The 14,790-nt window shown below is 42.5% G+C and overlaps 1 protein-coding gene across 3 annotated transcripts in view; it reads right to left on the bottom strand.

Moving 5' to 3' along the window:
- LOC126191061 (centrosome-associated protein CEP250-like) overlaps nt 1-14,790 on the bottom strand; it is a 462,550-nt gene that overhangs the window by 126,860 nt on the left and 320,900 nt on the right. For all 3 annotated transcript variants that reach the window (XM_049931777.1, XM_049931775.1, XM_049931778.1), the window contains exons 7-10: nt 11,777-12,733; nt 3,128-3,280; nt 989-1,177; nt 66-205 (exon numbers count right to left, since the gene is read on the bottom strand). In XM_049931777.1, the coding sequence (XP_049787734.1) occupies nt 66-205; nt 989-1,177; nt 3,128-3,280; nt 11,777-12,733 (1,439 nt within the window). The remainder of the gene's footprint in view (nt 1-65; nt 206-988; nt 1,178-3,127; nt 3,281-11,776; nt 12,734-14,790) is intronic.

The raw sequence follows: 14,790 nt of genomic DNA, 5'->3' as shown, positions 1-14,790 counted from the left end.
TAAACAGATAAGCAAAAGTTCAGACTTAACTTGACAGTAGTACTACCAAATCGAATGTGAGATACCTATCGTATTTTTCGAGCATACGTTCGAACTCTTTGTTCGCGTTGTCTCTTTCCTCCATCGCTTTCTGTGACACTGTCTGCGACTTGTCCAACTTATCTTTCAATATTTCAATTTCCGTTAACGCGTCGTCTCGTTCCATCTGAAAAAAAGAGGAGCATATTCTTGTTATTCACTATTACTTAATGTTACTCGTGTTTGCTTTAATATTCAGTTAAAATATAGTGGCCGAAATAGTATCTGAATTTTTTAAAAAAATGCAGCATTAAAAACTCTAGGCTGACTGCACGACAAATTCTAACTTTCCCACGCCAGTGATCACTACGTTACTGTCCGACCTTCCACCATTGCTACTGAGTAACTTCCTCGCGTATCTATTATCTTCCAGTGCTGGTCACGGCCTGGAAACTATATCTTCCATTTATAGTTGTCAAAAATGAATCCTTCACCGCTTCAGACTTCCTCGCAGAGAGACACCGCAACAGAAAAATCAGCATTCCGCTTATTCTCAGTTTTATTTATTTTTATTGCCGCTGCTGCAATACTTTTAAATCCTAGTAACATTGCTAAATGAAAAGATTTGAAGGCATAGTAACTGCTTAACAGAAAGAGAAAACGTTTGTATCTAAACCGGATACGCGTTCTTCCACAGTCCTTCAACTCAATAACGAAATGCGAAACAGAATAGACCTCTTTACTAACAAGTAAAAGACTATTGTACAAGGATATTTGCGGCCGCTAACTTGTCTTGAGCGAGCTTCCGCCAAGGTAAAATAACCTTACCAGCAGTGAAAATTCAGAGAAATAACACCTAAGTCGTCATCCTAAAACCCATAGACTTCACCTTATGAACAACTTGGCACACAATGGAGAAAATTCAACCAATTGAAATACAGGATGATACAATACATTAAACTGGCGGTACCTGAATTTTCTGATGCAACTGTTGCGCTTTGTCCCATCTTTCCTTGATCATATCCAGCTCTGTCTGCATATTTTCACGTTCCCTTTGCGCCTTGGATATTTGGCCCTGTTGGATCTCAACCCTTTCTTGGAGCTTTTCACATTCTTCAATGGCCCCGTCTTTCTCCTTCTGGAGTCTTGCCATCAACATCTGGACAGAAATTGATTTCATTGGAACAGTATTTTACAGTAAGATGAGAGATGATGACTAGCATAAAGACCAACTGGCAGTGGTGAATTACACATGAGTCTCTGTCGGTCCAGCTCTATCAAAGAAATCGCTATCTCACGAAAGATCTATTACCTTCTGGACCAGCTTGTGAACTGTCGAAATACGAGCCTCCATATTTCTCACGTAGTGAGTTGTCAGTCTTAACCAGCTCAAAGCTTCATCTCATTCAGTGTGACGACCCGAGAGGTCGCTGGGGATCATAGATACTACTGTTATACAGGTGATGCGGTCACAGGAGCAACACATGAAACGTTATGTGGGCCATCCTCAAGCCCCTGCCCCCCTCATCCCCCGATAACGGAAATAACTAGGAGGTCCCGAATATAGTCAACTGGTTTGGCTTATTCGCTATCGGTGCAGACCATATTCGTAGCCGGTATTAGCCGAGCGTGTCAAACGGGACACGCGAAACTGCTAAGAACGTTTTCCCTGAGTGTTGGGGAAGGGATGGATACGTCCCGTCGGGGGGCAGCCGTGATCTCCAATTGATTTCGGGGCGAACGGTTTCGTTACACGAAAATCTAAGACGCTGGCGTGAGTTACGGCCCTGATAACACCAGGAAAAGAGCTTGGTTTTTCCAAATTAAAGGCACTGATGTACCTGCTCTCTTTTGCCCACTTTCTTTACATTTCTGGCACCGAGCTATTGGCTCACTGGCACTCTCCTTACTTAGCCGTTTCTGAATATGTATTTCAGTGGATTTTTACACGGGCTACATATTTGTGCAATCAAAGGTGCATCAAGGAAAGTCATAATTTTTCCCACTGCGACTTCTTCTGTGAAATGGCTGTATCTGGGGCGAATTAAAAAATGCGAACGACTCTACGGGTCGTGCTTCGTTGACAGAGTTATAAAAACCCAGTCCGGTCAAGGTACAGATTTACACTGTTTAAATCTGCCACGAGTGCCTCGAGATTATTTTCATTGTAAGGGCATCCCTTTCATATCTACCTTAATCGTATGAAAAACTACCAGGTTATGCTGCAAATCCTGAACAGACAGTGAACTCGTACTCACAACTGCCAAGTTGTTATTACCTGTATTTGTTAACAAATTCATGTACGTACGAGTGTATGTATGTCTGTTCCGCATGTCCTCCACTTTTTGCCTGGGGTTAAGATGGATGTGTGGATGAAAACAGAGTGATGTGGGAGATGGAGGTAGGAGTAGATGAACAAAGAGATGGGGTAGAAATAGATGGACAAGAGGGGGAAGGAGATGGACAGAGCAGGGAGGAGGACGAGATGGAAGGGAGGGGGGAGGAAGAGATGGTCAGAGAGAATGGTGAGGAGGAGATGGACAGAGAGAGGGGGTGGCAAGGAGAAGGTAGACATATGGGGGAAGGAGGAGATACAGAGAGGGGGTAGGATGAGATGGACAGAGAGAAGGTAAGAGGATATGGGCAGAAAAGGGGAGCAGGAGCTGGACAGAGAGAGGAAGGGAGATGAAGATGGACAGAGGGTGGCTGGAGAATAAGTTGGACAGAGGGAGGAGAGAAGAGGAGATGGACAGATGGATGGGGTTGATGAGGTGGAGAGAGGGAGGGAGGAAGGGATGGACGGAGATGGTGGAAGAGGAGGTGGAAAAAGACGAGGGGAGGAGAAGATGGACAGAGAGAGGGGAGGGCATGGGATGGACAGAGAGAAGCGGGGTGACGTGATGGCCAGAGAGATTGAAGAGGATGAGGGGGAGAGGGACAAAGATGTGGTGAAAGGAGGAGATGGACAGCGAAAGGGCGTAGGAGGATATGGACAGAGACGGGGGAGGAGGAGATAGAGAGTGGAGGGGGAGATGTTTGCAATGTATGTGACATACATGCGAGCGAAGCCGCGGGTAAAAAGCTAGTAAATTTAACGGAGGTAGTGTACCTGAGCTTTCTCATACTTGTCCCTTAACCGGTCGACCTCCAGCTGGACCGCCTCTCGCTCCTTCTGCAGTCTTGTCGCTTGGCCTAGTGCCTTATCGAGCTGCGACTGTACGTTTTCAAAATCGTAGTTCTGCTTTTCCTTTTCCATCTGGAGCTGCAAAATAAATGTCACTATTAGCACTCTATAACTCGTTATAATCATTTATGAATATTTATCCAGACTGATCACAGCACGTCTTCAATGTATGAGGGATATTGATAACTTGGTAACTTTAGGAGGTATAGGATCAGTTTACTATTGTTCCATTCGGGTGACTGGTGAGTGGAGCTTATCTACAATGGTCAAAAAACGTCATACTTGTTGCAAGACTAACCAAAATATTCCTCCGAAAATCCTAACAATCTTCTATACGTAGCACGATGCAAGTATATTCTGCACGATGTGGAACGGGCCTATACAGCGCCTCCCAACAGACGCTGCAATATAAAGCAACGTGGGCGTGAAAAGGTAGCCCATATTTTTAACACACACACACAAATGGTGTTGTCAGGTTGCGTCGCAACATGTACTTCATTATTTAATCCCCCTGTCTGAATATCAGATGTTCATCATTCTTGCACAACATACGCGTATTGATTGGCTGATGGTAAGTTATATGTTCCAAATGATCGAGGTCTTATGTCGTACAGAACTTCTGCAAAAATTCCAGTGTTTGGATCAAACACGTAGCAAAAAAGAAAGGAAAATTAAAGAATGACGGCGAGTTCATTAGAACTGGACTTCGAGCTCAAATTCGACACGGATAGAGCAGAAAATAGTCCTTGACCTTTTTATGGGAACGATTCCGGCATTCACTGCAATAGGTTGAGGGAAACTGCGGAAAACCTTAATCTAGATGGCTGGTGGGGATTTGAGTCCTATTAATAATTGATATGATTCCACTTCCTTAATCCCTGCACCACTCGCTCTACAACACGTGTAGCTTTTTTTTACTGAGTTAAAAGTACGGTTGCTTTATGCAGAACCATTTTCTAACTATTGTACTATAAAACGTATAAGAACGCTGCATGAAACTGGGCTATTCCTTACAGCTGGAAGCTGTAGGACAAATTACTTGCTTTGAAAACGGACAAATTACTTGCTTTGAAAACGCTACACAATGACAGTGATCCAATTAGAATGAAGAATTCTTCTGAGAAGTACAGATTGTTTAAACAGGAGCCAGACCATAAACAATCGATGGAAACCATGAAAACACTCACGGACAGTCCCTGTAATAATGGGAGAATCATTACCATTATGAAAATGGGTAGCCCTTACTACACGTGAGAATTTTTAACATCAAATGAGCGATAGCCAAATTTGTTCTAAAGTGCTTCAATTTTGAAAACGTAGATGCACAGCAAGAGAGTATTTTGACCATAGAATAATGTGTGTTAATGGTCATGCAATATGTACCTTCACTCAGTGTTACGAGGGAACTGTAGGCACACTTTTTCATCGAAAACACAGCTATTTAAAAAAAAAAAAATAAGACACAGCGATGCCAACACGTCGTCGGTTTATAGCCCGAATTTTTTGTCGTTGGACGGCAGTGTGGAGTGTCATATAGTTAGCACACCGACGTTGCAGTCGTTAAATAATGACATCGACAGTTAATATCGGCTTTTCATGCGAGAGCCGCTGCTCACCTTCAGGTAGCTATCCAATTGTCCTCACTAGGTTGTCCAGGCAGTTAGTGACACTGGCATTTCGGGAAATGTACGTTAGTCAAATGGAGCAATGGTATAGGTAGTTTTTCGTGTATGTCGTGGAGGGAAAAAAATGTGAAGCAATGAGCAAATGTCGGCTGAACTATTGTCGACATGAATATAATATTTCTCGGATTAGCACCACTAGCAGGAAAGGAGCGTAAGTCACAGACTTTGAAGCACAGTTACCATCAGTCACGTAAATGGGGCCGTAGTCGGTACTTTGTGCAACATCGAAAGCGAAATATCAGTTAAAAAGTGGCATGCGAACAAACGAATACAGTGCTACTGAAATCACAGTCGGAGACTCCACACACCTTACTCTTACTCTCCTGGCCCCACATGTCGAAGTAGGTTTTTGGCCTCGTCAAGTAGCTTCTTCCTCAGTATTCTGTTTCGGCATCTTCTTTCCTTGCTCCCAGTACATGGAGATCTTTGGCAATCTGGTCTCTCCATCTCATTTTCAGCCTGCCTTGAGGTCTTCGTCCTTCCCGTTTATTCTCTGCGACTTCTCTCAGTAAAGATCCTTGCTCTCTTCTATAGACGTGGCCGGCCCACCTTAGTCTTTTTGTCTTGGCTTCTGCAACTATATCTGGTTCATTGTATAGCTCTCTCTTCTTTCTTCTTCGCCATTCCCCTCCCTCACAGGTTGGTCCAAATATCTTTCGCAGGATTTTATTTTCAAAAACTTTTATCTTTGTCTCTGTTCTCTATATTTCTGCCCTTCTTCTTCGCCATTCCCCTCCCTCACAGGTTGGTCCAAATATCTTTCGCAGGATTTTATTTTCAAAAACTTTTATCTTTGTCTCTGTTCTCTATATTTCTGCCCCATATTGGTCTGATTATGGTTTTATATAGTCTTACTTTGGTTCCTCTTGAGAAAATTTTAGATGACAGTAGTTTGTTGAGTGAGTATGACGCTCGGGAAGCAGCTTTGATCCTTGCCTCTGTTTCTTGCTTCTCATCGTTTTTATTGTTTACTACTACGCCCAGATATTTAAACTCATGTACTTCTTCAAACAAGTGGTTATCGATCTGCAGAGTTTTCCGTCTTTTCGATCTGCAATTTTTTTCTACTCTCATAAATTTTGTTGTCTCATCATTTACTTCTAATCCATCTTCCTTTGCTTTTTGAAAGAGTCCTTTCGCCAGTATTTTAAGATCATCCGGATTTTCAACGCCTAGTGCTACATCATCTGCAAAGGCCAGTACATTTATTTTTGTTCCTGTTTTAATTCCCTCTTCTGCTTCACTTGATGCGTCCTGCGCTTCCTCTAGTACAATGTTGAACAAGCGGGGTGATATTCCATCTGCGTGCCTGTCTCGTGTTTTATGTCAAACGCCTTGGAATATTCTCCATCCATTTTCACTACCCCTTTCGAACCTTTCAATGTCGCTTTCACAAGATTTATAATCTTCTTCGGTATTCCGAATCTCTGCATTTTCTCCCACAACTTATCTCTGGGTATACTGTCATAGGCTTTCTTAAAATCAACAAACAGCATTGCCATTCTTTTGTTATACTCCCAATATTTAGATATGGCTTCTTTCAGTATGAATATCTGATCAGTAGTTGAACGATTCCTCGTAAATCCCGCTTGTTACCCATTTATTATCTCTTTTAAATATGGTTCTAATTTTTTCTAGAGGATCTTGGAGAACACTTAACAGACGGTGCTAATTAATGAGATGCCTCTGTAGTTTCAGCTTTGTTGTTTGTCGCCCTTTTTATTAGTATTATTATCGCTTCTGTCCAATCCTCTGGCATTATTTCTTCATTCCAGATGTTCGTAATAAGTTAGTGTATTTGTTTTGCAATTTTTATTCCTCCCTTCTGAAATAATTCAGCTGTTATGCCATCTCTTCCTGGAACTTTGTTTTTCAGTATTTTGATTGAGTCTATTGTCTCTATTAGAAAAAAAAGACTGAGGAAGCACGGAAATGAAAAAATTTCGTAGTGTTCGATTAGCACTATGAGTCGAAGGCGTCCTGGTGTGGCCATCCGCATATTTTGATGGAAACATCTGGCGCATTCCTCTGTATCCTGAGATCACTCTATCTGAAGTCGGTCATTCATAAAGGACGTTTCACAGGTTTCAGTACGGTGTTTTCAACATATGTGAATTGTTTTGACGTTCTTCCGAGAAAACTGTCCTTTCAACAGAAGGAAGCTCGAATGTCAATGGCAACCATTCTCAACGTAATGGCAGATTTTTTGATAATTGTCCAGACTATTGACGGAACACGATATTTCATTTGCAGCCCAATGTAAAACGTGAGACTCGTGAATAGAAGAAAAGAACGTCAAGGAAGTATATACTACACTTGGAGAAAAGGAGATGCCTCTCACAATAAAGTCATACTAGAAGAATAAGCTGTGATTAACGAACTTCATGTGTACATCTTTCGTCGCGCACGAGAAGCTATCAGAAGGAAATATCTATGAAAATAAACGGAAAACAGTCGGATTTTTCTGCGAGACCACATCCCAACATATCTGTCAAACAATGTTGCTGCCCTAGAACATCTACTCTAATCCTGTGACCTTGCACTTCGCTATTTCAAACTGTTAAAGCGGCGAAAATTCAAACTGAAGAGACAATGCTTCCAGGAACTCTGAGGAAATTATTCAAAGTACAATATAAAACCTTAAAGTACTCTTTGGCAAAGGGTGTTCTGAAAGGCTGTACGAATGTTAGCGCGGATATGTGAATGTAGAAGTGTTTTTGGAGGGAAAATGTATCACAAAATCTTCTGAGTCAGATTATTATCGTGAGGTATACTAAGGGTGCCGCATGCTTTGCGTTGTGAGCTGGTGAAGAAGAGATTTTTACTGACAGGGAGTCTTGAGTATTTTTCTCGTTGCAGTCATGGGTAAAGTAAGTGGTTAATGCGAACACGTGCTTCTGTGGCTGAACGAAAGTCGGGAGTAGACTAATGACACCACAAATAACCGCCGTGGACAGTGAATACCCAAGTGACGCTGGTGTCTGTGGCGAACAAATAAACTAGATTGTAAATAGATTCGTATGTGGTCAGTAAATAACTGTGTAACATAATATGCTTCTGAGCAGATGGATGGTGTATGCTCCCATGCTAACAAGCGTGTTTGGTTCGAAAAGACTTGAATCTAGCTGATGGTACTGCGGCTCGACTGCATATGAGGCCTTCTCCTTGAAGTTATATTTACTATGTCACAGGACGAGCCGAAGTCAATATGTGGTGTCAGCGCTTGGTATGAAACGTCAAGAAAGATTCTGCAGTATTTACTGGAAAAATATAAGACAGTGCAGATATAATTATTGGTTTAGGAATTTTATAGGAGCATTTGTAGGAGCAATAATTTATAGGCATTTTATACGACCATTAATATGAGTGGAATGTACTATTGGCCATTTTTATTAAAAAATCTATTCTTGCAAATCAAACTCCTTGCCAACATGGCGACAATTGCCTGCATATGGGTGGAAGAGGGCAACGAAGACTTCAGACCCAATCCCTTGCAGTCATATATCCGTGTATTCTTCTAAATATATGCGGAAAGATCTTGATCATCAGTTCTGATGTGTGAATCTTCCACTATGCATCCTTCAACAATTCTAGGAAGCAGTGTATGGCTGCATATACCTATGGAGACCTATCAGCAACCAACAGCTTCATAGCTCGATGTCAGTGCTCCAGTTATGGTTATTCTGGTAAGAACAGTATCCTTGTATTACCTGTGATTCCGATCTCAGTCATGCGTATGTTGCACATGAAATGTGTACAGTGGGTCTATGGTTACGGATGAGCGAATAGTGTAACGACGAAATATTAGGGTTTTCGCGATTAGGGTTTACCGTCCCATTGCCAACAAAGTCAATTGTGACAGAGCGCAATCTAAGATATTATAAGGATGAGTAAGAAAATCGGTTCTGTTCTTTTCAGGGGGACAATCCTGGCAATCACAATAATTGATTTAGGGAAACCACAGAAAATCTTAATCTGAATGATCAGATCTGCATATGATCCGTACTCCTCCAGTGTGTAATATTAACAGCATAGGCGAAATTGTTTAAGAAATGCGGATATAAAAAAAGAGCTTTGTACAAAACATACAAAACCTTATTAAACACCTATACAACAAATTTGTTGGAGTGTCAATTTTGTGATCTAGGTATAGAAATATTCGTTCTACTGCAGCACTGAAAAGGTATTTTGTTGGTAAACGAAATGTCTGTCTATATGAATGAATTAACTTTTGAATTTGTTGTACAGTAAGAAAAATTGCACCAGGTCATTGTTCAAATCCAAACCTGCAAGCAGGAAATCTGGTTTCAAATCCCGTCTCATACAAAATTGCACATGTTACGAAATAATTATTCACCAGTCCTGAGAGGATTTCACTAATGTTATTTTATGTCACTGCATCTGACTTACTTCACTTCCACTGATTCCATCCATTCTGCTTCGGTGTATTTAATTCTATTTGTAAGTTCACTTTACTGTATTCTTGTCGTATTCAGCTGACAGTACTGTATTATTGCACAGGCAATGTATGGATGAATAAAGAACTAACTCAGAAAATAGTAGCTGGCCAGGATAATGTCCCATGACACTATAATTTTTAAAAAAAAGTTTTTAAAAATGTGTTCGCTCAGTAATTACAGACACTGCGGTCAGACTCATATATTTTAGGAGTAAGGTTCAAATCTCTGCATGGCCATCTTGATTTACTTTTCTGTAGTTGCTCCTAGTGAGTGAAATGATCACGAGAGTATCTGACAGTTCTTTTAACAAAGCTGTGGCTGATTTCCTCCACCTCCATTGTAAAATCTGATGTGGTGCATTTATAATTCTCTCGATTTCTGCGTAATGTGTATTATCTTCCCTACTTTTAATACAAATAATTGTTTGGCTGCTTCTGTACCTGAGTTGTCAGAAGTCTGACTGCCAGCTGAAGAACTTAAATTCGTTTTCCGGCAGGGAGGACTGAATGAAGTTCAGTGAACTTTTTGAGGTCAGTTGAGAATATACTTGACTGAGAAGAAGCAGTTCCAAGATTTGGAAACCTGACAATAGCTGGAAGAGGCATACGGCTCCATACTATACCCAATGACGCTGTCATCAGAGGATGACCCAGTGCGCTGTAAACATTGTGTGTTCCTCTGCACCTGATCGTTAGGTTCATTTTTATCGACCAATAATTCAGTCGGTAAAAACGGAACCTTTACAGGATCACTCGGAACCTTTACAGGATCACTTAGTTGTCCACCTGTCTGTGTCTCTGTCTGTCTGTCAGTTCAAAACCCTTTTTCTCAGGAATGAGTACATGTATCAAGTTGAATTACTCAGGTATCTCTATTTTTGGAGGGCTTGGATTCCAGTTAAATGATCTGAGCCTGATAATCTAAATAACACCTACGGAATTACCGGGCTGTGGCAAAAACGGCGCGTTTCTATGACATACTGGCTACGTAATAAAGTGAATCTTCTAGGTCAATGCTATCTGAAGATACAATCATTTACGTCAAAAGTTTGATATTTTTCAAACTCACTAATAAAAACCCACGGGATACTTCCTCTTAACATCTAATTGTAAAATATGAAAAAAAAGTTTCACAGCAGAAGTAATGGAAAAATCAGATAATTGTTAATTTTTAATCATATCACACGAAAAAATATCTCTTTTTGTCATTTGTCATCCGTCTTCAAATGTGAAAGTAAAACATTGTCAAAAGTCTCGGAATCCACGGAAGTGATAATTTGTGAGTATTAATGCCGTGGAGGGTAAAAATCGTAGAGGGAGACCAGGAGATGAATACACTAAACAGATTCAGAAGGATGTAGGTTGCAGTAGGTACTGGGAGATAAAGAAGCTTGCACAGGGTGGAGTAGCATGGAGAGCTGCTTCAAACCAGTCTCTGGACTGAAGACCACAACAACAACAATAATGTCGATAACAGAGACAAATTGTCGAGAAGCTCAGTTGTCAAAATGGATGTACTGTCAATACAGATATTCCTAATTAAGTTTGTACAGAATCCTTATTGTACTTGTGCAAGTCCTACTCGCTCTTGGCCAACTTTTTAAAATGATTTTGGAACGGTTTTGAGAACTTTCCTAACATTCTGTCATGCAGTGCCATCCACTTATGGTGGTATTTTATGAAACTGATTCGTTGCAATACTCACACCCTTGATGACTGCCTGAGATTGCCCGTTAATCAGAATATTTCACAGTAGTTCAAAATCATCATACAATGGGAAAACAAAAAATTAAACACCACATGAAACTTCCTGGCATATTAAATCTGTGTGCCCGACCGAGACTCGAAGTCGGGACCTTTGCATTTCGCAGGCAAGTGCTCTACCATCTGAGCTACCGAAGCACGACTCACGCCCGGTCCTCACAGCTTTACTTCTGCCAGTATCTCGTTTCCTACCTTCCAAACTTTACAGAAGCTCTCCTGCGAACCTTGCAGAACTAGCACTCCTGAAAGAAAGGATATTGCGGAGACACAGCTTAGCCACAGCCTAGGTGATATTTCCAGAATGAGATTTTCACTTTGCAACGGAGTGTGCGCTGATATGAAACTTCCTGGCGGATTAAAACTGTGTGCCCGACCGAGACTCGAACTCGGTAACTTTGCCTTTCGCAGGCAAGTGCTCTACCAACTGAGCTACCGAAGCACGGCTCACGCCCGGTACTCACAGCTTTACTTCTGCCAGTATCTCGTCTCCTACCTTCCAAACTTTACAGAAGCTCTCCTGCTTAAACACCACATTTCGAACGGCTTACGAGTGTAGTTTTGTTGCACGGTCCTCCATTATGAGGATTAGAGGACAGGTAAAGTGAGGTGAGGCAGGGAAGGGTGCACGTGCTGTGCTCAGCCCCGCAACGGAGTAGTGGTACTCACCCGGCGCACCTCGGCCTGGGACTTGTCGAAGCGCTCCTGCAACTTGTCCAGGTCGGTCTGCACCTTGTCGAGCGCGTTCTGCAGCTTGTCCTGCTGCAGCTGCGCCTTGCCCAGCGTGGCCTGCGAGCGCTCCAGCTCCTCGCGCGCCTTCTCCAGCTCGGCGGACGACTTGTCGCGCTCGGCGTGCAGGCGCGCGGCCGCCTGCTGCGCGCGCTCGTACTCGTCGCGCAGGCTCTCGCGCTCGGCCTGCGCGTTCTCGAGGCGCGCCTTGAGCCGGTACACCTCGCCCTGCGACTTCTCCACCTTCTCCTGCAGCGCGGCCGCCTCGGCGCGCGCGCGCTCGTTGTCGGCCTGCGTGACGCGCAGCTCGGCCTGCGCGCGCCGCAGCTCCGCCGCCGCCTTCTCCGCCTTCTCCTGCACGCGGTCCAGCTCCTGCGAGGTGGTGAGCGTGCTGCGGCCGAACGTGGCCTGCGAGCGCTCCAGGTCGTGGCGCAGGCGCTCGTTCTCCAGCTCGAGGCGCGCCAGCCGCTGCTTGGCCGCCTCCCAGTCGGCGCCGCTGCGGCCCGCCTCGCTCGCCGCTTTGTCCAGCTCCGCCTTCGACTTGCCCAGCTCGGACTGCGAGCTCTCCAGCTTAGCCTCCAGCCGGTCCTTCTCGGCCTGCGCGCGCTCCAGCCGCGCGCCCAGCTTCTCCACCTCGCTCTCGAGCGCGTGCAGCTTCATCTTGTACTCGGCCAGCTCGCGCTCGTGCAGCTCGCGCTCCTCGGCCTTCTCCTGCTCGGCGCGGTCCCGCTGCTCGCGCAGCTGCTGCATCTGCTTCTCCTTGTCGCCGATGGCCTCCTCCAGACTGGACAGCGCGCCCTCAGAAGAGCAGTGGTGCGCCTGCATCGCCGTGAGGCGCGCGCGCGCCATGTCCACCTGGTTGTCCTTCTCCTTCAGCAGGTCCTCCAGGTTCTCGATCTGCAATTAGCGGGCCCACACCCGCGTGCCGTCTCTCGCGAAAAGTTACCGCCGCCGGTTTAGGGCGCGGGCAAGGGAAGCGACTGGGAACGGTCAAATCGGGTCGTTCGGGTGCGGTCAAATAAAGCGATGCGGCTCTCGTATAGGCAATGTATCTTTTATTTCCGTGCTCGTTACAAATACAGATGACATGCGTGCGAACAGAAATTCAACAAACAAAAGCGTTTGTATACAACAACAAAAAATTTTCTATACTAATTACAAATATGCATATATTGCATATGCTAAGGGTACTAAACACAATAAAATGTGCAAATACTATAGATATATTTCTACTCGTCTATTAACTAAAACTGAGAAACTATAAACAATAAAACACGTGTAAAACTTAAAATAATATATTTAATGTGTTCTGGGCTCACAAAAGCGAAGATATACAGAACAACAGCATCGATTGAGGCAACAGAAAACAGACTGGTGTTTCACAAAATAAATAAACAAATAATGTCTTCCTTGCATGACACACTATGGAATACAGGAGATAAATACAGGCAAAATTTTCCATTAAATTAGTTCAGATCAAATAAAAACATAGTGCCCAAAAAAATACGCATTGGCTTCTCTCTGCAAATAATAAATTGTGTTTCTAAAGAAAGACGGTGTGCTTTTTTCTCTGAGACCTAACAAAGCATAGAAAAAAATTTAATTATGTATACCAGATCACTCGAAATATACGACCACAAGCAAGCTCAAGCATAATCAAACAGGAGATAAATACAGGCAAAATTTTCCATTAAATTAATTCAGAACAAATAAAAACATAGTGCTCAAAAAATACGCATCAGCTTCTCACCGCAAATAATAAATTGTGTTTCTAAAGAAAGACTGGGTGCTCTTTTCTCTGAGACAAAACAAAGCATAGAAAAAAATATAATTATGCATACCAGATCACTCGAAATGTACGACCGCAAGCAAGCTCAAGCATAATCAAACAAGAGAATGCGAGATCTGGTCATACAGCATGTAAAAAATTATAATACGATGACACTAGCTTCATTCAAGACATAGCAAATAAATAAAACACAGCTCTCACGCAGGAAGCAACAGTGGTGTTTCTACAGACATCAATTACATATATACAACAAAAAAATAAGGTACTGTGATATGAGGCTGCCTCAAATAGATGGAAATAAACACAGGAATATTCTACAGGGGAATAATGTTAATTGTTTTGTGTAATACTTACCCATACAATAAATGCATGTGAAACTATATTAAAGACATTACACACCAAGTATGATATATCAAAGCAAGTATGTTTCCAAGAGCAATAAAATACAACATCTTTTCAGACTTGTGATAATTTATATGGGGCTTAAAGACAAAATATTATTCTAAGCAAGGAAATAGCCCCATGACCGAAACTACACGTAGATCAGTCTATCCCGTTGTAACTGTAAAGTCAATCTCACACAGAGCAAGATTCCCTGTAATTTTGCTAAGTTGCATGCTTGGCTGATGGCTAGCATGGAGGGAGAATGCTAGCTTGCATACCAAACCTCTCACACAGTATGATACTCAATGTGACTGGTAGCAAGCTCACTAGACTGTGTCAATGGAAGTGTGAGCCAGATGGCTCTCTGCAGTCTTTCTCAAACGGCTTTATAAGCATTTGGTTAAAAAAAATGATTTCCTCAAATCTCATAGCTTCATCCGTCTTCCTCATTATGAACTGCCTATCATTTCCTTAATACTAATAGTTCTTGTGATATTTCGAAATTAAATAAACTACTGCATGAAATTCGAATAGTTTGCAATGAAAAATAGGGATTACTATGAGTCTGCGTTTGGTGCATGTTAGATCATACATCGCTGTGTAAAAAATGTAAATAACATATTGAATTATTCTTTAAACTTTGGAGAAAACCAAAATTTATCTCCAGTCTCGAGAAAATTGATTGTGTTCAGAGCTATCAGATCCACTCACGCTTGTCAACAGTAAAGTGAGAATAAAATATTCATAATTTCCCAGTGTTTCTCATAAGGGTTTGAGAAGA

This window comes from Schistocerca cancellata, chromosome 6, assembly GCF_023864275.1.
Source record: "Schistocerca cancellata isolate TAMUIC-IGC-003103 chromosome 6, iqSchCanc2.1, whole genome shotgun sequence".
In the NCBI taxonomy this organism is placed as follows: domain Eukaryota; kingdom Metazoa; phylum Arthropoda; class Insecta; order Orthoptera; family Acrididae; genus Schistocerca; species Schistocerca cancellata.
The sequence above is the reverse complement of the archived record's forward strand: the minus strand, read 5'-3'. Positions and strand labels throughout refer to the sequence as shown.